The sequence below is a fragment of the Helianthus annuus genome, chromosome 2, assembly GCF_002127325.2.
Source record: "Helianthus annuus cultivar XRQ/B chromosome 2, HanXRQr2.0-SUNRISE, whole genome shotgun sequence".
NCBI lineage: Eukaryota > Viridiplantae > Streptophyta > Magnoliopsida > Asterales > Asteraceae > Helianthus > Helianthus annuus.
The window spans coordinates 42,335,682-42,360,772 of NC_035434.2; the positions used below are offsets into that span (position 1 = coordinate 42,335,682).

Genomic DNA, 25,091 nt, shown 5'->3' on the forward strand with positions numbered 1-25,091 from the left:
TGATGGGCCGTTGATTACTAGCGAGATTATTTCTTGGGCAAAGAAAAGCAAGCAAAAGATCTTCGTTTTAAAAGTGGATTTCGAAAAGGCATATGATTCACTAAATTGGAAATTTTTGCTGGCTAATTTAAAAGCAATGGGTTTTCCTATTCTGTGGAGGAAGTGGATGGGAGCGTGCCTAAAATCTAGTTGGGCTTCAGTGCTAGTAAATGGATCTCCAAGTTCGGAGTTTCAAATGCAAAGAGGTCTCCGACAAGGTGATCCTCTTTCTCCTTTTCTTTTTATCTTGGCAATGGAAGCGCTGGATGTCGTAATGAACAGGGTTGGTGTCAGGGGTACTTTCAAAGGGGTCAATATTGCTAATAAAGGTCCTTGCGTATCTCACTTATGCTATGCGGATGATGTGATTTTTTTGGGAGAATGGTTCGAAGAAAACGTTAAGAATCTTAACCGTGTTCTTAGATGTTTTTTTCTTTGCTCGGGATTGAAGGTTAATCTTAGCAAATCCTCTCTATATGGTGTGGGAGTTAGGGATGGGGAAGTCGGTCGTTTGGCGAATGTGTTAAGGTGTAAGGCGGGGGAGTTACCTTTTGGTTTCCTTGGCTTGCCTATAGGTGCAAATATGAAACGGTGTAAATTCTGGAAACCTGTGATTGATAAGTTTAATTCTAAGCTTTCAGCATGGAAAGCTAGATATTTATCACTTGCCGGTAGGATCGTGCTTGCAAAATCAGTGATGGGAGCGTTACCTAATTATTATTTCTCGTTGTTTCGCGTTCCGAAGAAGGTCATAAATACCCTTGATGCCATCAGAAAGGATTTTATTTGGGGGAGAAAGGAGGGTTCTTATAAAATAAGATGGTTAGCATGGAGTAAAATGGTTAAACCGAAAATCTACGGGGGTCTAGGTATTGGGGATCTTAGAAGTATGAACTTAGCTCTTTTGGCGAAGTGGTGGTGGAAATATAAGGTTGAGTCGAAGTCACTTTGGGCGAGGGTGGTAGGTGCGATTCATGATAATAAAAGGCTAGCAAGTTGTGTTCCGGTTAATGGTAAGTTCACTGGTATTTGGAGAGATATAGTGTTGGTAGGAAAGGAGTTTGATGTGCTTGGTGTCCCGTTAAAAGAAAACATAGTTGCTAAAGTTGGAAATGGGTTGAATGTGGGCTGACTGTTGGGCTGAAGGGGGTGTGCTTATGGACCGGTTCCCTGCAGTATATAACATCGTGAAAAATAAACAAGCTTTGGTTGCAGAAAACATGGTAAAAGTTGGAAATGAGCTGCAATGGAATATTAGATGTGTTCGGCCTCCTTGCAATGATATAGAGTGGACTCAATGGGCGGATTTGCTGAAGACGTTATATGGTATAAAATTTAAAAATGACGGCGATATGTGGGTTTGGAAATCGGACTGTAACAATAGCTTTAATGTTGCGGCGGTTAGGGATCAAGTTATAAAAAGGTCGATTTGCGTTGAAGATAAATGGCCATTTTGGAATTGTTGGGTTCCGCCGAAGGTTAATCTTTTTGTGTGGAGATCAGTGCTGAATAGAATTCCGGTTAAGGAAGAGCTTATCAAGAGAGGAGTTTGCATTCAAAATCCTCTATGTTTGATATGTGAAGACCAAGCCGAATCTGTTGAGCATCTGGTGTGCAAGTGCACTTTGTCAAAGTTTATCTGGTGGAATATATTGGATTGGGTCAAGCTGCCAGTTGATGTGGAGTTTGGTTCATGCAAGGAAGCCATGGAGTTCATTGAAGGAAGGTAAGGATCTAAGGTTTGGAAGAAAGTTATCAACCTTATTTTTCAATCAACCATGTGGCATATTTGGAAGGCTCGCAATGAGAAGGAGTTTAATGGGGTCCTGTTATCCGGGAATGTGGTGGTAGAGGATATTAAAGCTGATGCGTATATTTGGTTAAAAAGTCGGTCTAAGTTTGATAAGTTGGATTGGGGTAGATGGGTGGACTTTAATGTTAGAGACGTTATCTCTTAGTTTGGGTTATGGGGGTGTTTGGTGTGTTTTGTTTTTTCGTTCTTGTATTGGCACTCTTTGGGTTTTTACAGCATATGCTGGCCCTGTTCTATAAATCATAGAATTTCGCTGTTAAAAAAAAAAAAAAAAAAAAAACCTAAACAAGTACTTCATGACCTCCACCATTTCTGCCCCAGCTTCCATGACTCCGTCAAGGCTGACCACATTTTAGGCAACAAACATGTGCTTGGAATTCTTTCAACATGTTTCCCATGCTCCTAAAACCTCTAAAATTCAAAATCCTCTTTGATACCGCCTAAAACCTATATGTATACTTGTTCTCTCACAATGTACTCATCGCTCACACCCATACACACAAAGGTGTGAGGAGAGAGAGCGCGAGATGCTTGAAAGAGGCAGATAACTGGTGGGTTCCGGCCATGGCGGCTGCGGTACATGCCAGTTTCGCAATGACGAGTTCAACCGATCTAGCAGTTCTTCCTCCTGATACAGGTGTATTAAAGTCATTCTTATCTTGCGTTTTGTGTGTTTATAAATTTGAGTTTGAAGGTCTAATTGATGGTCAATTATTTGGTTCCTTCATAGGCATCATGAAGAGGGACTAGGAAATAGGAGAAGGCATAAACTTTTATCTTTATGAACATGTTAATGCCAAAAATTATTTCTTTTATATTTTCAAGACGAGTATTATCTTTACATTAGAAGAAGCCCTTGGAGTGTTCGCTCTAATATCAAAGGTGAGTTCTTTATTCACTCCTCCATTTAAAACCATCGTTATAGAAAAATAAATAAATATGACTATTGATTAAACGTCTAAATTACCACTCTAAATCTTTTCCAAGATCAAGAGCCGACCCCAAAGGAAACGTTTGCACAGGATTGTTGATGATAGCAACAAGGGCAGCTCTAATAAGTGAGTGCAATTATTTTTAAATAACTTTCTCTGCTTTCCATATTGTTTAAGAGATTCTTTTATGTGAAGTGAATTTTAAGAATGTTCACAATGATCGCCGGGCTGTACTCTATCTGAATGATTGTGATTGTGCGGAGGAACTTTGTCGTGAGAAGGCAACATTTATAAGGAAAAAATTATGTGCGCAAAGTCAGCCTCAGGACATGGCTGTGGAATTTCTGATAAGATTATTCATCTTATTCTGTACTGTTACCTATTAGTTTTTTTATACTAATACTCATTAAAGTATCGTCTACTTGATTCTTTTTGAACTTGGTGTACTTTATTTGAGGTAATATCCATAATCCATCGGTTACAAATCACTTTGGGATATATTTGATCTCTAACAGGTCAAACTGTTTGAAGGTTGACTAATCTTTTTTTATAATGCAAACAACCTTGTAAATTACTTTATTTAAAGAAATTTGATTATTTTTTATATAATACAGTTTCTCTAATCAAGTTTAACACAATATTTATATATAAAAGTTAAAAAAAAAATGAATAGATAAAAAGTGCTTGTTAGGCCGACCCATCCAAGTTATTTAGATAATACTATTTTTAAGTGTTTGGGAAGTGGTTTTCAAAGGATACATATATCAAGGGAGAAAGCCAGTTCACCGTAGTCCTTCATCCCGCACCGCTCTTCCAGATGCTGAGTTAGAGGTAAGTAAATCAACAACCTATTTCTTTTTAATGTTAAACTTTCCTATATAAATAATAAAAAGTTCAATTATATAGTCAAAGTTTGTAACATTTTCATACAGGTGTTAAAGCTTCCAGCATGTTTTCAATTTTTAAATTATTAAATACTCCAACTAAGGATGCATTACTAGATGAATTCCTTCCCAAAATAGTCCCTTGCAAATTGGACCACCACTCCCTGGATGATCCATGCAAATGCTGGTATGTGTTTTGTGTGTGTAAGTTTTCTAAGTTATCTACATGTATCCACATGTTTATATTTTCTTTCTTAAAATACGGTTTGCCAATAAAATAAGAGGCTGAGATATTTAGTGGGCTTGAGGTATTAGGTGATGGTAATGCGATGTAATTATCGGTTGGGTGAAAGTTTGTAAATTGTTATGGTAGAACCTTTCAGCAAGTCATATTATGCATCGACAAATCCAAATCACAACTACCTTTAATTTGTTATACCAATGAAATGGTTTTACTAAAACTTCTAATTTAAATTTATTTTTAGAGCACAATTATCCGTAGGATTGGCGAACAAAGTATCCGTATCAAATTTCGTTTGAAAAATTATTAATGAAGCAATTTAGGATATTTTTTAAACCCCTAAACCATGATGCTTGGTCAAGAGACAAGTCAGACATCTTCCAATCTTGGCCATCCAAGTGAGTGTTTTCCATCTACCACTGCATCGTGCCTTGACTTAATGAGCCATATTCACTAGATGTCAAAACTGGTCGGGTTGACCGCTGAAAATTGTCGCCCCCGCAGCATCGCGCGGGTATCCTACTAGTTACAATATATAGTTAAACACAATTCTAATCCCGATAGCCCATAAGTATTGGGTTAGACCTAAAATGTATGGTTTTATAACACTCCCTCTCAGACATTTAGAATTATACACTATCAACATTATACTACTGGATAATGTTCTCTTGATTCTTTAAGATCAATATTAACTGATACTGTAGGATCAGTTATGATGCCTCGTTAAAATCTTACTAAAACCAGTGGGACAAAACTTAGTTAAGGAAAAAAGTACGTGTATCTTCAAATTAACATGTATCTGTGAGTCTGTAGATTGACTTCAGTCTGCATCCATCTTGAACATCTTGAAGCTATTAATTTACATAAGTAAAATCGTATTTGGATTGAGATCGAGCTTTGTGGGGGTCTGATGGATATCCTTCATCATCATAACCTATTAGTTGGGACTCCATATTTTTCATAGAACAATATCATGTCTCGAATCCCGTATCTTTAATGCACTTTGTGATTATGCCTCACCAAAAACCTGTCTAGGAAAAAATAAGGGGGACAAAACCATTGCTAAGGGACCAAGAAACTAATCTTCTCTACTCTAAACAACAACTATCAAGGCTCAATCATTAACTAGTCGTCAACCAAGAAATCAACTTAATCACGTCAATACTTGATTAAAAACACAAACACACTTGACAAAACTCCATCACACACGAGCCTTTTCACGCACAACCTTTAGATTTACGAAGAAAATATGAATTTTTTACTCCCCCTTTTTCTTTGTAAACTTTCAAAGTCTAACCAAGTCTTACTATCTTCACCTCTAATGCCCGATAATAGTCCCAACTAGTTACACAAATCTTTAGTAAGAGCCACATTCCAACACTGAGAATCTTGTAAATAATCATGGACCGCCATTATCGGACAAAAATTCTCAGAAAAAAAAAAATTCATCAACAAAATTTTCCCAAACACTCTGCTTATCAAACTTATCAAAATCCATCATTTACAAAAAATGGAACTTTGACATTTTCATGCCTTTTTTTGCTCCTCATCCTCACTTAATCAATACAACATAAGTACCCTGGAACTTTTCAATAATCCGAAACCGACTTCAAGTTTCCGAACTACACAAACTTCTAAACTTAGCTAATAATCTGACACCCCAGGTAACCCGGAATACTAGAAAATTTGGAACTCGTAAGATCCAGAAGCTTTTGAAACCTCGGATCAGATCATCTGAACAGTACTTTTGAATACAATGAAATTCGGAACAAGCAAAGAAATTCAGAATATTTCCTCCTGTTGTTGTCGATGAATCAATAAATGGATGATATTGTGGTATAAAACGAGAAGTCTTTGTAACCGGTGGCAGCGACATCGCTCGAGAATAAAACATTCAGCAGCAGGGATGGAAACTTGCTAGCGTTTCTCCTGAGAAAGGCCATGACCTTCTTGACATGAAGAAATTCCTACAATGGTTTGAGTGCGTGTTCAAAACATAGTCAAATCTCAATCAAAAACCGATACAATCTAGAGCTAAAGTGATGATAATGTGAGAAAAACTAAATAGAAATAGAGAAGGCAAAACAATTGTGATGCTTTGAGTGCGTGTTTGAAACATAGTCAAATCTCAATCAGAAACCGATACAATCTAGAGCTAAAGTGCTAATAACGTGAGAAAAACCAAAGAAATATAGAGATAAACTGAATTATTATATCTTCATTCTATTCAACATTACAATAATTCTATTCTAACATTACAATATACAATATACTAATATACTGATAAACACTATTGTAAACCCTAAAGCCCATAAGTATTGGGTTGAGCCTAAAATGTCTAATTTTATATATCATAAACCTAATTTTAGTTTGTAACAAAAAGTGATTACCTTATAAAAATGTACGTTTACTCAATCAGTCTAATTTTATTTTAGTTTTAGAAAGTTTGTTATGAATTATACAGAAATGATATAAATCATTGATTTTCATAGTTTCCTATCACACAATAATTTTAAAAGAAATATCGAAACCCTCCCTTAAAAAAAACCTTTGTTCGAAATCAGATCACACATAAATTAGTTATGGGTATTAATCTGCCATTTAGGTTTTGTACTAATGGTAAAAAGGAATTACCACTTGTGGGGCCAAGGTTCAATACTTAGAATAGAATGTGCAATTTAGTATAGGATTTATGGGAGAAAACTTTGTTAAAAAAAAAGTTATGGGTATTAATCCGGTTGTGTAGACAGGCCAAGCAAGACACGAACTCAAACACGACTTTCGTATTCACAATCTGACAGGAAACATTCTACTTAACCTGATTTTTTTTTTCCATATTTAATACTCTAAGGTTGTAGGGTGTGGTATAAAGCCCCTAGCCGGGCCCTAGGGGCTTTATCACGTCACATCAGCGCTACGTAGACGCCACCACATATGGGGGGCTTTAAAGCTCCTTCCTTTAACATCCTTGCAATGGTTTAAAACCCCTTTTAGACAATATAAAAAAAGAAAAAGGAAATCAAAAAAAGAAGGAAATCTGATTGGTGAAAATGATGGGTCCGACATGCTGCCACTATTTTCCCGTTACTGGGCTGGCGAGAAGGGTTTAGCGCCCCTTCAATGGCGGGCTGGGAGTGGGGTGGGGCGCCAGAGGGCTATCTTTGATGAGTTGGCGGGGTGGCGGCGCAAGGCCACACCCCCTGGCCTAAAAATTAATAAAACTAAGGAACACACAAATTTGTATAAAACAATTGGACAAACTAAACAACCTAAAAACTTATTCTATTTTTAGTCCTGACATAAAATAACAAGTTTAATTACGACATAAATACCTATTAAAGTGTACAAATATAAAAGGTCGATACGTAAACCCATCAAGCCAAACCTGACCCGTTTAGTTAAACATGACCGCGAGTTGAGCCTGAAACTGACACGAACTCATTTATGTTAAAAGAAACCTGCATATTTCGTATCATGTAAGAAATCCACCTCCCTAATTTGAGCAAATGTAGTAAGTGTTATATACTTATATTACAAGTAACAAAATGACTGCCTGTATTTTTGTTGTTAGTATTTAATAGCCCCCGAGTTCTTCAACCAAGGAAGAACCTCTTCTAGACCCTCGGTTAAGCTTCGAGGCTTGTAGTCCAGTTCTCTTTTTGCCTTATCACAAGAATAAGCCCATTGGTGTTTAAGACAGGACACAGCCTGTTTCATTCAACACGAAACGGTCAATTTACGTTGTATTTGTTAGGTTTCATGTCAAAGATATCGTAAAATAAACATGAAAATGGAAAATGGAAGTACCGGAGGGCTAATAAGTGGAAGTTTTCCAGTTATTCTGGCGAATAGCACGGATAACCAGCCATAAATCTCGATCACGAACATAGGAATGTTAAACCGAGGTGTTTTTGTGTTGGTGATAGCAGCTGCTATATCGAAAACTTGCACGAAGGATGCATTTTCACCCGTAAGAAGATATCTTTGACCTGGTTGACCTTTGTCCAAAGCTGCAATGTGACCATCTACCACATCATCTACATGACTGAAAGAAAACTTATCGTTTCCATAACCTATGTAGCCAGGCAATCGTCCGTTAAACCGTTCAACAATCTGATCAGAAATTAAAAAAATATCGGATCTTTAATACTTAATTCTCCATCCGTAAAAACAAATATCCAGTGGGATATGGATCAAAAAAATGCACAATATTGCACTTAATTACGGTTTTATGATTCATTTTCATGTGGTACTTACTACGTTTGAGGGATCCTAAATTCCTAATTGGTGTTGTATATGAATTGAACGTTCAGCGAACAGTTTGTGAACCCTTCGGCTGAAAGTTCGTTCTTGTTCGTTCGTTTAATAAATAAATGAACATGAACAAGAAATTCCATTCGTTTAGTTAAATGAACGAACATGTACAAAGGCCGCGTTTGTTCATTTATGTTCGTGAACATTCGGTAACTTGTTCGTTTCTGTTCGATAATTCATTAATGTTTTTAGTTTTTATATTTTATTTAATACTTCAAAATTCCAACAAATAAAATATTTAATAAGTTGTATACGATTAATAAAAATGAAAGAACGTGCAAGGTTTTCTGGAAATTACCATTCGAGCCACCACATTCCCCGCAGTGACTTTACCGGGTCCATATATAACTCCGGGATAAACAGCCACTATCGGTATGCCTTCCTTTGCAGCTTCTAGAGCAATTTTATCAGCAACGGCCTTTGATTTCTCGTATTCGGTACAGAAGAATTTGGCTGAATGCACCTATCACCATATACAACTATATTCAGCCTCAAATTATAGAAGTAAAACCCTATCGATTAGATTCAAGTAATCTACATTCCACAAATTAATAGACGCTAAACAGTGATACAGAGTTGAACTTTGAAAGGGAAGAACATAGTACATACAAAAGAAACGGCAATTAGCATTTCAAGAACATATTTATGAATGTTTCTGATCATTCACCCCTTCTTAACTAATAAAATTTAAAAAACCGGAAGAATATAAACGACATATAAAACCAGTCATCATCATCATCATACTCGGTAAATCCCACCAATAGCAAAGCTAAGGTAGGGTCTGAGGAGGGTAAGATGTAGACAGCCTTACCTCTACCATGTAGGAATAGAGAGATTGCTTCCAGTGAAACCCCTGACTCGATAATAGTTTTGCATCAAGCCTTGGACATAAGGCACATAACACTTAGCAATTGGGACAAAAGCCGATTAGTGCACGTACCCCCTTGTCTTTCGGCTATCAACGCCATCACATGATGCATGATTAACGTCCCTCTCTTTTTACCGTTATTTTCACGAAATTAGTAAAATAACGTTAAATATAGTGCACTTTCACTTTTGCCCCCCGGGCCCACACATATATACGTTATATGCGCATACCGCAAGCAGCGGGGCGTAAACGACATATAAAACCAGTGTAAAAGGTAATAAGAATCTGAAACAATTGATCTTAAATCAATAGATCTATTCCATGCTATTTAATCATTGACCTCTTCTTTTCCACAAATCAGAAGAACAATAAGCATAACAAAACTAGTGTAAAACGCATCAAGCTAAATTCACAAAATCAAAAAATACAACAAATAACATAAACAAAAAAAGGAAGAATAACTGATTACCTGACTCTCATCAGCGGTATATCCATCAGTGGATCCCAAGGCGAAAAACGACGACGTATAAACAATCTTCTCAACCGAATCCGTCTCCTTACACGCTCGAATCACGTTCTTCAAACCTCCAATATTAACCTAATCAATACAACCAAAACAATTCATAACAATATAAACACAATTTTTTCAACTTTTAAAACCTTAGCTTACAGAAGTAAATTTAGAAGGATCTGGAAGCCACGGTTCGACTAACGCAGCGGCGTGAAAGACCACGTGGCAGCCGGAGCAAGCGCCGAGGAGTGAGGGATAGTCCGTGACGTCACCGTAGGCAAGTTCTAGGGTTCCGTCGTCGGAGGGAGGAGGAAGGGAGGAGAGGTCGCTGGTGCGACGGACGAACGCCCGGACGGAGTGGCCGTGACGGAGGAGGGCGTCGCAGAGTCTGCCGCCTAAGTAACCGGAAGCGCCGGTCACCAACACTTTCATGCTTCACCGTCACTAGTTGTCTACAGGTAGGTGTTGACTCTGAGTTTCCGGTTCCAGAAAAAGTTAAAAAATAATTAAATAAATAACACAGCGTTAAATAGACACACCAAACTATTATTAAGGGGCTGTTTGGTTACGGGGCTGTTTGGTAGCATCTGAATGGTCATTAAGAGGCTACTTCTTAATGAGGCTCTTAATGGTTCAGACCTCTTACTGGCTTAGCACTTAATTGTTCAGACTGTTTGTTTCACGAACATATGTCTGAATGGTTCAGACATTTGCCTCTGAATGGTTAAGATTTATACAGAGTCTGAATGGTTAAGACCTCTAATCTGAATTGATCAGACACTTGCCTCTGAACGATTAAGCATTATACAGGCTCTTAATGGTTCAGACCTCTTACTGGTTCAACACTTAACCATACAGATGTTGCCAAACAACCCCTAACTCGTGTGCAAACACAGATAATTTTTAGAAAACCATTCATAACACATTTTAATAGAAAGTATAGCTAGGTATATAAATATTGTATCAAAACATGTTATCTATTATAGCTAATAGACAACTATAAACATAGATCATCGGTTAATATATCAGTTACATACGACTATTTCTATTCTCGTATCCAAAAAAGGGAGTACCCACCTATTGACAATGTAAACTGCTTATAGATATAAGTACATATAAAAGAGGTCTAACAAACTTAATAGAATTTGAATACAACTTAAGTTTCAACAAACATTAACTACAACTTTCACCAAAGCTCAATCAAGGTTGATCAAGCCTTTGACTTCCAGCAGTTCTTTGACCTCAACAGATGATAGGTCTTCAACAGACTTTAGACTTCAGCATATCTATGTGTATAAAGTCTTTATAGATCAGCAGACTTTAGAAATCATCAGATGTTGGTTGCCATTGCTATTGGAGAGAAAAAGAGTTCAAAGCACTGTTATTAGGTTCAGTTGTTGCAGAACCAGTTTTGGCTTTGTATCATCTGTTCTTCAGGAAGGATCACATGAGCCAACAATCTCCTCCTAGAATAAATGATACCAAAACTCTTCTTTTTCTGATCTTTATTCTCTCATCAACAGTTCCCGGATTTGCCCTTTGAATTGGAGCTCAAAATCCAAGGAATCTGTGTCATCTTCATCCCTTTGTAGTTGAAGGTTCATTAAATCTTGAAGGTCATCTGCATTCAGACCATATGCAGCCTTCCTTGACAGCTTTTCAACTCTACCATCAGACCTGAGCAGAGTCAACACGTGGGTATCTTTGTCAGACTTCCACTTTAGTATTTTTGGGTCTGATGGGTGTCACACCCCAACCGATGGCGGAAACATCGGGGCGTGGCACTAAGCGAAACAGATTATCCAGAAGTTTCCATAACAACTATAATTACCAATTATTTAAAGCATCACGTCCCATACCATGACATAAAAAGTAATATAATTATTACAGACAAAATCTAGTCAAATTGTTCTGTTCCGACAACTCAGATTTCAAGTACAGACAATTCATTTATTCGTTTCTAGACCTTTCCTAGCCTCGATTTCACAGCAAGCCAAGCATAATAACATCTTAAGCACCTGCCACATACGTTAAAGTAAAAGTCAATACACATAGTGTAAAGGTGAGCATACAAGTTTAATAGATATAATAGAATTCGAAATCGTTTACGCATAACCAGCACGTACACAGTGTGAAATGAAGCACGTAAGTTATCGACTTGATCCTATCAATACCAACGACTGCGGGTTGACTGCGCAAGGCAGTTCGTAATACATGATCACCACTGTGTCCCATATGATTAATTGTCCTTAACAACCCCGGCGTAAACAGGTGCTGAGTCCAAACTATAGTACTATCGTTGCTAAGGCAGGTAGATAGCAATCCATGTGTAAACATAACAAACAAGCATTCATTAAGTCACGTATAACATGCGATAACGGTTAGCGTTAAAGTATTGCGTAGTGTGTTCGATGTAGTTTAGAATAAGTAACGTATGTAACACCCAAAAGTGCGGAAAGCAAAAAGGGTTCGAGTATACTCACAGCGATGATGGATTGAAGGGAGCGCCTAGAGCAAGATTAGCCTGATCAGAACGATAGCATAATCGATAAGCGAAGCGTAAAAACGATACAAGTGTTAGTGGGTCGGACGACAATCCGATCGGGTGGTAATCCGATCGGGTGGCCGGTCGATCGGGTGACAATCCGTTCGGATGGTCATCCGATCGGGTGACCATTCGATTGGATTGTTACCTCGTTTGGGATGGATGTGTTTGTGTATGATGGCTTGTGCTTTGAAGTTTTCATTATAGCATTTTGAAAACAGAGAAGTATCTCTACCCTTCAGGTCGAACGATCGGACGGCGGTCTGATCGGGCGGCAATCCGATGGGTAGGACACTTCAGTGAGAACAAGTTCACAGCAGTTTGTCACTCGATCGGATTGCAATCCGATCGGGTGACAATCCGTATGCATTGAACATGTTGAAAATTGTTTAAGTGTTGAAGTCAAAACATCACATGGTCGAGTGGCAACCCGATCGGACGGCAATCCGTTCAATGTTCAAGCCTCAAAAATGTTGAAATAAAAGTTAAGTGTGGGACCCAAGGTGCAATCCGATCGGGTGGCTGTCCGGTCAGGTGGCAATCCAATCGGACAACAATCCGATCGTACGGAAATCCGTCCCAGACGACCTGATCGTCTTCTTCACTTGGTTGTTTTGATAGTTTGTAGTTTTCTTGAGATTGTACGATATCGTGTCAAACAACAGAAACCTCGTCAAGACTTAGTGACCCGATCAGACAGGAATCACCTAGATCCGACCCGTTCACAGGTTCGTGACAGTGTTTCATGTTTAACCCAAAATCTTTAGTCTTCTGGATAGAATTTAGATCTTGAACCGATACATCACTAAGAAAGAGTAGAAGATCAGAACGAGCTCCGAATTCTATCGGTTTTAAGTGCATTGAGTGTAGAAGAGTTGAAAGAAAGTTGGAAAACCATCTTTCAATCCTTTTCACCATGAATATGTTCAGATATATGCAAGATCTTTGTTTATTTGTGTGGAAATCGTTCAGATCTGAGTTATTCTTGGTGGATTGAAGCCAAAACATGAAGTTCATAAGAACACCATGATGACATCATCCTAGAACACCTCAAATCTAGTGATTTCACGGTTAAAAGTTAAGATTCAAAAGATAGAAAGGTGCAGGAGTGTGTGTAGATTAAGAAAGTACAAGATTTAGGTTGAAAACTTACAAGAAACGTGAGAAATCTGAAGAAATAGCGGCTGGAGCGAGTTGAGAGTGAGAGAGAGAGAGCTGTCAACATCAAGGGATGTTGACATATGAGGGGTATTTATAGGGTTTCCATAAATGGAAAGGGGGAAAGGTGGAGGAGAGTAGCTGGCCGATCGGGTGGCACCTCGATCAGTTGGCCACTCGATTCAAGTGTTTGGTGTGACGAGTTTTGTTGTATCGATTTGCGTGACGAGCGTTGCGATGCGATAGAGTTTCTCATTCAAATTACTTTTAATCCCAACTACTATATCTAACATACAATCATCCTAATTAACTTGCGTTTAGCGTTTGCGATTCGATTGCGATTGGTTTGCGATTGCGTTTCGATTAATCACCACAACATAACATAAATAAACACGCACAAGTAATACATAAATAGTACACACACGTAAAACAATATCCAGAGTGCATAATTCGAGTTGCGAATGCGATTGCGATAAGCGTGTAAGCGATAAAACAAGCGATAAACATCGATAAATATCGATAAAACCTCGATTATTAATAAGTACTCCACATAATACAACTAACGCAAAAACATAAATATACTATCTACAAGTCAAAGAAGTCAAAACAACAGTTGAGCAAGGAGTGACAGATCGCAATTAGCAATCTTTTCTTCCTTTGACTTCAATCTTGACTTTGACTTTGACTTTCGAAACACGAGGTGTTACAGCCTCCCCCTGTTAAGGGAATTTCGTCCCGAAATTAGGCTTCAGCCGTAACAAACGACTGCGGGTACTTCGCCTTCATGTCGCTTTCGAGTTCCCAAGTGAACTCTGCGCCTCGTTTGCCTTCCCATCGAACCTTCACAATGGGAATGCGCGAGCGTCTGAGCTGCTTGGTTTGGCGATCCATGATTTCGACAGGCTTCTCCACGAAGTGTAGTGTTTCGTTTACTTGGAGATCTTCTAGAGGTACATAGAGATCACGCTCACCCAGGCACTTTCTGAGGTTAGACACATGGAAAGTCGGGTGAACTTTGCTAAATTCCTCCGGTAGTTCGAGTCTGTAGACCACTTTTCCGATCCTTTCCAGAACCTTAAAAGGTCCAACATATCGAGGCGTGAGTTTCCGTCTCTTGCCGAATCTAACCACACCCTTCCAAGGTGATACCTTTAGGAGTACATGGTCGCCAACGTCAAATTCAAGGGGCTTGTGTCGTCTATCGGCGTAACTTTTCTGACGACTCCGAGCTTTCAGCAAATTGTCTCTTATTTGGAGGATTTTGTCAGTGTTTCTTGCAATAGCTCGGGACCGGTTAATTGCGAGTGCCCGATCTCGTGCCACACAATGGGCGACCGACATCTTCTTCCGTATAAGGCCTCAAACGGTGCCATTTGAATGCTGGAATGATAACTGTTATTATACGAGAATTCGACTAAAGGCAGGTAAGCGTCCCAATTACCACCGAAGTCTATGACACACGAACGGAGCATGTCTTCAAGGGTACGGATCGTTCTTTCAGTCTGACCGTCGGTTTGGGGATGGAAAGCGGTACTTAGATTAAGCACAGTACCGAGAGCCGTTTGAAACGTTTCCCACAGACGCGAGGTAAACCGAGCATCACGGTCAGAGATGATATCGTGAGGCGTCCCATGTCGACAAATGATCTCATTGGTGTAGATTCGGGCTAATCTTTCCACCTTGTAGTCTTCTCGTATTGGAAGAAAATGAGCAGATTTGGTCAAACGATCAATGACAACCCAGATGCTGTCGTGACCTGATGGCGTACGCGGAAGCTTCGTTATAAAGTCCATAGCTATGCTTTCCCACTTCCACATCGGGATCGCGGGCTGTTCAAGCAAGCCAGAGGGTCTTTGATGCTGGGCCTTGACTTTCGAGCAAGTCAGGCACTTTCCAACATAGAGAGCGATATCCCTCTTCATGCCCGGCCACCAGTACTTGTAGCGAAGGTCCTGGTACATTTTATCGGCACCGGGATGAATAGAATATCGGGATTTATAGGCTTCGTCCATCAGAATCTGTCGTAAATCGGTACGCTTAGGGATCCAAATTCTGTCCAGATAATAGAATATCCCATTCGACTTATTCACTAGCTGAGCTCCATCGTGATGAATCCTTTCCTTCTTCAAAGTACATTCGGTAAAACAAGCATGTTGGGCTTCACGGATGAGAGATTCGAGGTGATGCTGGGCGGGAACATTATGGGTGTAATGGAGATAGCTTCGTCGGCTTAGAGCGTCGGCAACGACATTTGCTTTGCCAGGGTGATAACGAATCTCACAGTCGTAATCGTTGAGAAGTTCTACCCATCGGCGTTGACGCATATTAAGTTCTTTCTGGCTGAAAATGTGTTGTAGGCTCCTATGGTCGGTGAAGACCGTACATTTTGTACCATAGAGGTAGTGTCGCCAAATCTTCAATGCAAAAACAACTGCGCCTAGCTCGAGGTCGTGGGTTGTGTAGTTCTTCTCGTGGATCTTAAGCTGATGAGACCCGTAAGCGATAACCTTGTCTCGTTGCATGAGGACACAACCAAGACCAAAGTTCGTGGCATCGCAATAGAGAACGAAGTCATCGTTTCCATCGGGTAAAGCAAGGACGGGAGCATTGCAAAGCATGTGCTTGAGGGTTTGGAAGGCAGATTCTTGTTCAGTTCCCCAAATGAAGGATCTGTTTTATGCGTGAGAGAAGTAAGCGGCTGATGTGTGTAAAATGAAACATATAAATTACATCAAATGAGGCATAAAACTAACCCTTTTTAAGTACTAATATTGGAAAAAGAGTGCTTTTGTCTTCCTTTTGTATTTTCAGGATTAAATGAGCTCAAATTCACAAAAGAAGCAAAAAGACAGCTAAATCTAACATAAATACAAGAAAAGGAACACAAGTGGACTGCCCGACCCCTCAACGGCATCCTCCCAAGCAAAATAGAGAAGGCAGAAGACTGAACACGCCCCGTGCTCAGCCAGCACGGGGCCGTGCCCAAGAAGCAGCAGAAAAGACAAACCTATAGAAGCTTCTATTGCCCACCACGGGGCCGTGTCCAGCGGACACGGGGGCGTGGCGAAAGTACAGCAGACGCATTAATTGTAATTGCGAATTACAATTAATGAAGAGAGAGAGTGTCAGACAGGCACGGGGGCGTGTCCAGCGGACACGGGGCCGTGCCCGGCCTTCTGTTCAGCCTATAAATAGGAGTGCTTGGCTTCATTTCAACTCATCCCTTGGCACACCACCTCTCTCACACTTCATCCACCACCCACCACCATCACAACACCATCATCCACCACCATCATCCATTGTCCATCATAGAGTGTGTGAGTCGTCTCGGGATCCAAGATTGATCGTAAGAGTTCTTGACAATCAAGGCCATGTTTGCCTAAGTCTCTTACATCACTTGGTGAAGACAAGTGTTTAGTATAATACTTTTTATTTTTAATCTTTTGCACTTTTTATTTGGTTTTGTATTAATGACTTTAATAACTAGTTGCTTATGTTGAAGGTGATCTTTCCTTATCGTTTGTCCGTGGTGTCTTGGCATTATTTTACTGTCTATATAAAATAAAAGATTTTCACCATTCATATCTCCACGGTCTATATGGAGGTATGTTGGCTACCTGGTCGGGGGTTAAGGGAACGGTTTGGTAAGGTCTTGCCCTTGTTCAGTGTTTAGAGGTCCTGCTTGGGACCTGGGTCAAATTTAGTAGGATCTCCTTCAATGCCCATAGGTATTGGATGGCGGGGATCCAAACTCTTTGACCCCCTCATAAGTTAACTACTATTAATACTATAACCCGGCTATTTAGGACTGTATCCCTGCTGACTCAGACTACTTAGTCGAGGGTAACGTCACCGCCAAAAGCGGGGCCTACCATAATTTGCATTAATAACTTAATTCATTATCTTCCAATAATCCAACCCTTTAGGATTGTATTCTTGCTGACTCAAACTACTGGGTTGAGGGTAACGTCGCCTTCAAAAGAGGGGCCTACTACAATAACTAAGATAATCTCTTAAACAAGTGCAAAAGTGCGAAAATAATCAAAGGTTATACTAATACACGAGTCGGATCCAAGTGATTCATCTTGTCTATCTGTTTTTATTTTTATTTTATTTTTCAGCATTTAGTTAGTTTTTATTTTCTTAGTTTAAAAACCTTTTCTAACTTTTTGATTTGATTAGACGTTGAGGATAAACCGGTACTAAAAGCTCTTGTGTCCTTGGACGACCTCGGTACTTTCCAACACTATACTACGCCCACGATGGGTGCACTTGCCCATATGTGTGTTTACTGTTAGTGAATATCGTGTTTTATAAATTTAAAACTTGGCTTAAAGTGTAAAACGGGCTTAAAATATACATTAAAAATATATTACACTACACGCACATCAAGTTTTTGGCGCCGCTGCCGGGGACACAAGGATTTTAAGAAAGCTTAAAATCGATGGCCTAATCAGTTTTTCAAAACCTTTTAAAATCGCGCGCACATTTTTCTGCATTTTAGTTTAGTTTGCATTTACAGTAGCCTGAACACGGGGCCGTGCTCACTGAACACGCCCCCGTGCTGCATATTTTTAGTTAGATACCCAGATACAGAGTCTGAACACGGGGCGGTGCTCACTGAACACGCCCCCGTGTCCAACGTGACTAGTAACTTTAGTTAAAACGCCCAGATACAGATCTTGAACACGGGGCCGTGTTCACCAGACACGGGGCCGTGTCCAGCTTCTGTTTCCGTCTTTATTTTTGTTTTCTGGTCCCGAGACTCAGTTGTGGTCTGTTGAGTGATTCTTATGGATCAATACTCAGGAGGCTATAACTACACCTATGAGGAGGATGATTATATGATAGACTATTGCACTAATTGTGGAAACCCGCACTCGGTACAATATTGTAACTTGTTCCAACCATCCGCTTCATACAACCATTATGAGGAGCCCAGGTACGAGCCATCAACTTCATACACATCCTATGAAGACCAAAGGTATGAACCTCCTCCCTCATACTCATATTTTGATGAACCAAGGTATGAGCCTTCATACTCATACTTTGAAGATTCAAGATATGAGCCACCACCTTCATACACTTATTATGAGGAACCATGGCGTGAACAACCCACCTCATATGAGTACTATGAAGAACAAAGTTTTGACCTTTATCCATCATATACTTACAATGAAGAACAATGGTGTGAACCATCTACTTCATATGAGTACTATGAGGAGCCAAGGATCGAACAACCGGATTCAAGCTTCGAGGATCCCAATTCTTTTTCTCTCACCGAAGTGACTAATAGGATATTAGAACACATTAAAACTATCGAACGTTGCATAAAAGAATCTCGCGCAAGGGAAGAGGAGTCCCGCGCAAGAGAAGAGTTAAATTGTAATAATAACGTAGAGATAGTTGAAAACGTAAAAATGGAAGAACAAGAAAGTGAAAAACCGACACATGAGTTAAACAACGAAAGAGGTGAGGTCGATAAGGTTAAATTACAAGAAGAGTCTAATTTAGAAAAAAATAATCTCTTGTCACCTACTTTCGAAAATCATTGTTTAGTAACCCCTCATGCTAAGTTTTTAAAAGAGCTAAACACTAATACTAAAGTTGAAGAAATGGTAAGTGTTAAGTTAACTAATGATCAAACCTCACTAATAAAAGAAGATCCTTTTGAAATTAACATTACACCGGTTCCATGTTTCTTTCAAAATTCATTTATTAGTAATATCACCATTGATAAAGATCTTTGTGTTAACATAATGCCTAATTACATTTTTGAAAAGTTAAGTATTCATGAATTCGCTCCACTTCAAATACCCATTTTTCTATTCGATCGAAAGGTAATAAAATCAATCGGTGCGGTTGAGGATGTCTTGGTTCAAACAAATCAAATGGTTATTCCAACCGACTTTGTCATCCTCGATGACGCTCCTTTAGTCTTAGGAAAACCTTTTGTGAAAACTCATGAAGGTTTGAAAAACCGGAAATTCAACAATCTACCTCTTCAATTAGGGGCATTCAAAAGGAGCATAGATCTTGAGCGTTCAATGAAATATCCTTTTGGCAACAATGACTGATGTGCGTGAAGTGTGTTATATTTTAGATGTATATTTAAGCCCCTTTTTACACTTTTAGCCAAGTTTTAAATTTATAAAACACGATATTTACTAACACTAAACACACATATGGGCAAGTGCACCCATCGTGGACGTAGTATAGTGTTGGTAAGATACCGAGGTCGTCCAAGGACACAAGAGCTTTTAGTACCGGTTTATCCTCAACGTCTAATCAAATCAAAAAGTGAGAAAAATGTTTTTAAACTAAGAAAATAAAAACTAACTAAATGCTGAAAAATAAAATAAAATAAAATAAAACAGATAGACAAGATGAATCACTTGGATCCGACACGTGTATTAGTATAACCTTTGATTATTTTCGCACTTTTGCACTTGTTTAAGAGATTATCTTAGTTATTGTAGTAGGCCCCTCTTTTGAAGGCGACGTTACCCTCAACCCAGTAGTTTGAGTCAGCAAGGATACAATCCTAAAGGGTCGGATTATTGAAAGATAATGAATTAAGTTATTAATGCAAATTGTGGTAGGCCCCGCTTTCGGCGGTGACGTTACCCTCGGCTAAGTAGTCTGAGTCAGCAGGGATACAGTCCTAAATAGCCGGGTTATAGTATTAATAGTAGTTAACTTATGAGGGGGTTAAAGAGTTTGGATCCCCGCCATCCAATACCTATGGGCATTGAAGGAGATCCTACTAAATTTAACCCAGGTCCCAAGCAGGACCTCTAAACGCTGAACAAGGGCAAGACCCTTACCAAACCGTTCCCTTAACCCCCGACCAGGTAGCCAACATACCTCCATATAGACCGTGGAGATATGAATGGTGAAAATCTTTTATTTTATATAGACAGTAAAATAATGCCAAGACACCACGGACAAACGATAAGGAAAGATCACCTTCAACATAAGCAACTAGTTATTAAAGTCATTAATACAAAACCAAATAAAAAGTGCAAAAGATTAAAAATAAAAAGTATTATACTAAACACTTGTCTTCACCAAGTGATGTAAGAGACTTAGGCAAACATGGCCTTGATTGTCAAGAACTCTTACGATCAATCTTGGATCCCGAGACGACTCACACACTCTACGATGGACAATGGATGATGGTGGTGGATGATGGTGTTATGGTGGTGGTGGGTGGTGGATGAGGTGTGAGAGAGGTGGTGTGCCAAGGGATAAGAGAGAATGAAGCCAAGCTCCTCTATTTATAGGCTGAACAGAAGGCTGGACACGGCCCTGTGTCCGCTGGACACGGCCCCGTGCCCGTCTGACACTCTCTCTCCTCATTAATTGTAATTGCGAATTACAATTAATGCGCCTGCTGTACTTTCACCACGCCCCCGTGCCCGCTGGACACGGCCCCGTGGTGGGCAATGGAAGCTTCTACTGGTTTGTCTTTTCTGCTGCTTCCTGGGCACGCCCCCGTGTTCGCTGGACACGGGGCGTGTTCAGACTCTGTTTCTTCTCCTTTGCTTTGGGAGGTGCCGTTGAGGGTCCGGGCAGTCTACTTTTGTTCCTTTTCTTGTATTTATGGTAGAATTAGTTGTCTTTTTGCTTCTTTTGTGATTTTGAGCTCATTTAATCCTGAAAATGCAAAAGGAAGACAAAAACACTATTTTTCCAACATTAGTACTCAAAAAGGGTTAGTTTTATGCCTTAATTGATGTGATTTATATGTTGCATTTTACACACATCAAATACCCCCACACTTGAACTTTTGCTTGTCCTCAAGCAAAACTCTTTAAATGTGGCTTACACTCCCAAATGGAATAGGTAGAAGAGAAGTTTTTTAGCTTGTCCTAGAGTGTCGGGAATCCAAGGTTTTTATAGGTTTTATTTTTATTTATTTACAATCCTATTCGTTATGGTTTATTTTGAACTTTTCATAAGATGAATTACTTATTTGGGCATAGCATGCCTTATTAAAATTCCATTTATATACAAGTTCACATACCTCACGGGGGATCACTCAACACTCGGCCGAAGGTGTATATTTTTAGTGAATCACTCGAGAGCGGCATGGAACTTACGCCTTCCATAGGCTTGCCAAGCAATCAATCCTCCTCCTTTTTAACTTTTTACCTTTGTAAATATCAAGAGGACTTTTGGGGTGAAGGGTTAGGCTTGGGTTAAAGGTGGGTGGTTGGTTAGTGGTTAGTAAAAAGGGCGAAAATCGTAACAAGCGTCGGTTTTCGTGAAGTACCTTGTTTTTAGTGACTTTTTTATTTTGAAGTATTTCTCCAAACAAGCTTTTATAGCTTTTGTTTGTTTTTGACTTCATCATCATTTTTTTTTTGATCGTCACATAAAAAGGTGAGTTTACGAAAAAGCGAGCTTGTTACTAAAATAAAGGGTGAAAAAAATAAAATAAAAAGGTTTTTGGTGGGTAAAAAGGGTTTTGGGGTAATGAAATGAAAGGTTTAGGCTCAAAGGGGCTATCTAGGGGGATTTTGGGTAGGTAAAAAAAATGAAAAATAATGGTTTTGAAAGAAAAATGGTTAGTCCTAATGCCTCCATCATTTACTTACTTGGGTTTAAGTTGGTAAGGACCGGGAATGTATCGTCGTGGCAAGTTCTAGATTTGTAAGAACCGAGCGGCTATTCACACAAGAAACGAAAAATGAGCATTTAATCTAAATATGTGTATTTTTATGCTCAATAAAGGCTCAAAACTCACTTTTGTGGGAATGGGTTTTTAATGTGATCAAGTATATATAATCGAATTTTTAACTAGACTTGTTATACCGTTTCATAATTTTCTTATGTTGGTTCCTTTTATCATGACGCTATCGGTTGTAAACTTGTAAAAATATAACCTTTTTAGAACTTGTTATTCCCAACTTAAACTAAGACAAGTAAATAAAAAAATGAAAAAGTTTTTTTGAAAAAATTTGGGGTGTTTAGCGGTTCCAATAGAGTTTTGTGTAAGGCTTGTGTTTAGGATTTTGCAAAATTTCAAGGTTTTAGCATCCCCCCCACACTTAAATTACACATTGTCCTCAATGTGTCCAAAAATAAAGTTTTTGGTTGATTAGAATGTGTAAAAGTGGGTTAAAAAGCAAAGATTTATGTTACTGGCATCCTGGACACGGCCCCGTGTTGACCGGGCACGGCCCCGTGGTCAAGTGCCAGTAACAAAAATTACAGAATTGAAACAGAAGCCTGGACACGGGGGCGTGTCCGCTGAACACGGCCCGTGTCCAGTTACCTGAACTGGGTGATTTTCTGCAGGGGGCTCAGCACGGGGCCGTGTTGGTTGGGCACGGCCCGTGTTGAGCCTTCTGTGATGGAGATTTTTGTCGGGTTGCCCTTTTCTTTGTGCATGGTTCCATTTTTCTCGTTCCCTTTTTCATCCATTACCACCATGAGTGTGTTTTATTCTGCAAAAACTAAAAGATTAAACTAAATTAAGGATAGTTCCGCGGAATGCCTCCGTGGTGCGCCACGTTTATAAGGGTCCTTGGCTAGACCCGATTTGAGGCTATATATCTTCTGAGTGGGATGCCTTGCTTCCCATGTTACACCGTCGGAGAGCAGCATCCAAGCTTGAATCAATAACCTTCATGTAGTTTACTGGGTCGTCGTCCTCTATTCTTTTCCCAACTCCGAACTTCACTTCATCATCCCCATACCTCAAAGTGAGTGTCCCGTCATTCATGTCTACCACCGCTTGTGCTGTGGCAAGGAAGGGTCTCCCTAGTATAAGGGGGACCTCGGTGTCTTCCTCCTTATCGAGTATGACAAAGTCAACTGGATAAACGAATCTGCTTACCCTTACCAAGACATTCTCGATGACACCTTGTGGGAACTTGACGGATCGATCAGCGAGTTGTATGCTTATCTTTGTAGGGCTCGTGGTTCCCAAGCCAAGCCTTTTGAACATTGATAAGGGCATGAGGTTAATGCTAGCCCCTAGGTCGGCCAAGGCATTGCGAACGGGCGATTCCCCTATTGAGCATGGAATCGTGAAATTTCCGGGATCGATTTTCTTTTGGGGTAGTTTATTGAGTACGAGGGCAGAGCATTCTTCGCCTAAATTAACTAATTGCAAATTTTCAATTTTCTTTTTATGTGTAAGGAAGTCCCTCATAAATTTAGAGTATTTGGGCATTTGGGTTAGGACTTCGATAAAAGGAATATTGACATGCAATTGTTTTAACAGACTTTCGAATTTTGCGAATTGCTCATTGGTCTTTTGACGAATTAACCTACCAGGGTACGGAACTCGAGGAGCCTTGGTAGGCTCTGGTGATGGAGGAGAGTTCTTTTCCTGCAGAGGTGTTGGCATTGTTTCTTCCGTAGGTGGCGGTACTTCTGCAGGCCCTACGGTGCGGTTTCGTAGTGTGATGAGGTGAACTTGCGCCTTTGGGTTTGTTTCGGTATTGCTAGGTAATGCGCCTTGCGGTCTCTCGGAAAAGTTTTGAGCTATTTGATTTATTTGTTTTTCTATGTTTTGAATGCTAGCTTGTTGATTCCTAAAATTAGACTCTAATTGTAGAAATCTTTCCGAGTTTTTCTTATCAGTGTCAGAGACAAGGCGAGATATAGTATCTTCGAGCCTTTCTCGTCCACCTTGTTGTTGAGTGAAATTTTGTGACTCATTTCTTGATTGCTGAAAGTTTGTTCGTTGGGTTTGTTGGTTACTACTATTGCCGGGTTCCCTCCAACCAAGGTTTGGGTGGTTTCGCCATCCTTGGTTGTAAGTTCCCGTTGGAGGACCCGACGGCCTAGGTCTATTATCAATGTAGTTTACCATTTCTTGTTGATCGTCCGTTTCTTTCATGCAACTCCAATTTTCATGTGACCCACCACACCCTTCACAAGCCATAACCGAGACTGTTTTTGTCATTTCTAATTTTTTTATTTTTGAAGAAAGGGCCTCGATTTGGGCTTGTAAAGAAGTGCTTTCGTCGACCTTATGGGCGCCCGGGGCGATAGACTTATTTCCCCGGGGGGTGTGCCATTGAAAATTGGTTTGAGCAATTTCCTCAATCTGATTATATATTTCATGTGGGCGTCGGTTACCTAGAAGTCCCCCGGAGCTAGAATCAAGTGTCTGCCTAGTGTGTGGCAACAATCCATTGTAGAAAGTGGATACTTGTTGCCATATTGCGAGGCCGTGATGGGGACACTTGCGTAATAGCTCCTTGAACCTTTCCCAAGTTTCATATAAGGATTCCCCGTCCTCTTGTGAGTATGTATTAATTTCAGCCATTAATTTAGCAGTTTTAGCAGGAGGGAAATACTTATATAGAAATTTTTGGGCTAGTTCATCCCAGGTGTTTACCGAACCAGCTGGGAGGGCGTTGAGCCAAGCTTTCGCTCGGTCTTTTAGCGAGAATGGAAACATACGGAGGCGGATGGCGTCGTTTGATGCTCCATTGATCCGAAAGGTATCACATATTTCTAAGAAATTAGTTATATGTAGATGGGGATCCTCGTCCGCAAGCCCGTGGAAGGTTGCGGAGTTTTGGAGCATTTGTATCAAATGCGGTCGAAGCTCGAAGTTATTGGCTTCGACATTCGGAGCATTGATAGCGGCGCCTAGATTACCTACGGTGGGCCGTAGATAATCCATAAGGGTACGTTGGTCCGCCATTGGAGGTGGATCACCCGAAACCTTCTCTTGGTTTTTTGCTTTTAACCTTTTTCTGAGAAAGCGTTCGGGTTCTTCTAATGGTTCTTTTATGTCTTTATTGGAACTGGAGCTC

The 25,091-nt window shown here is 39.8% G+C and overlaps 1 protein-coding gene, 1 long non-coding RNA gene and 1 other non-coding gene across 4 annotated transcripts; 2 read left to right on the forward strand and 1 right to left on the reverse strand.

The window, feature by feature from the left end:
- Positions 1-2,207: 2,207 nt before the first annotated feature.
- LOC110903076 lies at positions 2,208-3,341 on the forward strand. 2 transcript variants are annotated; one of them, XR_002571649.2, is made up of 4 exons: positions 2,208-2,489; positions 2,583-2,734; positions 2,840-2,910; positions 2,980-3,341. It is a non-coding gene; the product is annotated as an uncharacterized LOC110903076 (long non-coding RNA). The 2 variants fall into 2 exon arrangements; XR_004886915.1 differs by having other exon boundaries at positions 2,840-3,341.
- A 3,868-nt stretch (positions 3,342-7,209) lies between these two features.
- On the reverse strand, positions 7,210-10,107 carry LOC110913581 (putative dihydroflavonol 4-reductase). The gene is made up of 5 exons (XM_022158406.2): positions 9,762-10,107; positions 9,561-9,689; positions 8,522-8,686; positions 7,717-8,022; positions 7,210-7,617 (listed from the first exon to the last, which is right to left on the reverse strand). The coding sequence occupies exons 1-5, from the start codon at positions 10,032-10,034 to the stop codon at positions 7,477-7,479; spliced, it is 1,014 nt and encodes a 337-aa protein (XP_022014098.1). The 5' UTR covers positions 10,035-10,107; the 3' UTR covers positions 7,210-7,476.
- Positions 10,108-24,494: 14,387 nt separating this feature from the next.
- On the forward strand, positions 24,495-24,601 carry LOC118490011. The gene has a single exon (XR_004888022.1). It is a non-coding gene; the product is annotated as a small nucleolar RNA R71 (small nucleolar RNA).
- Positions 24,602-25,091: the final 490 nt, after the last annotated feature.

Excerpts from the sequence above, each read along its gene's own strand:
- LOC110913581 (XM_022158406.2), bottom strand. The coding sequence starts at position 10,034 with ATGAAAGTGTTGGTGACCGGCGCTTCCGGTTACTTAGGCGGCAGACTC. Across the intron at positions 9,690-9,761 it reads ATCCTTCTAAATTTACTTCT|GTTAATATTGGAGGTTTGAA; the intron begins GTAAGCTAAGGT and ends TGTATTGATTAG. Across the intron at positions 8,023-8,521 it reads GGAATGTGGTGGCTCGAATG|ATTGTTGAACGGTTTAACGG; the intron begins GTAATTTCCAGA and ends ATTTCTGATCAG.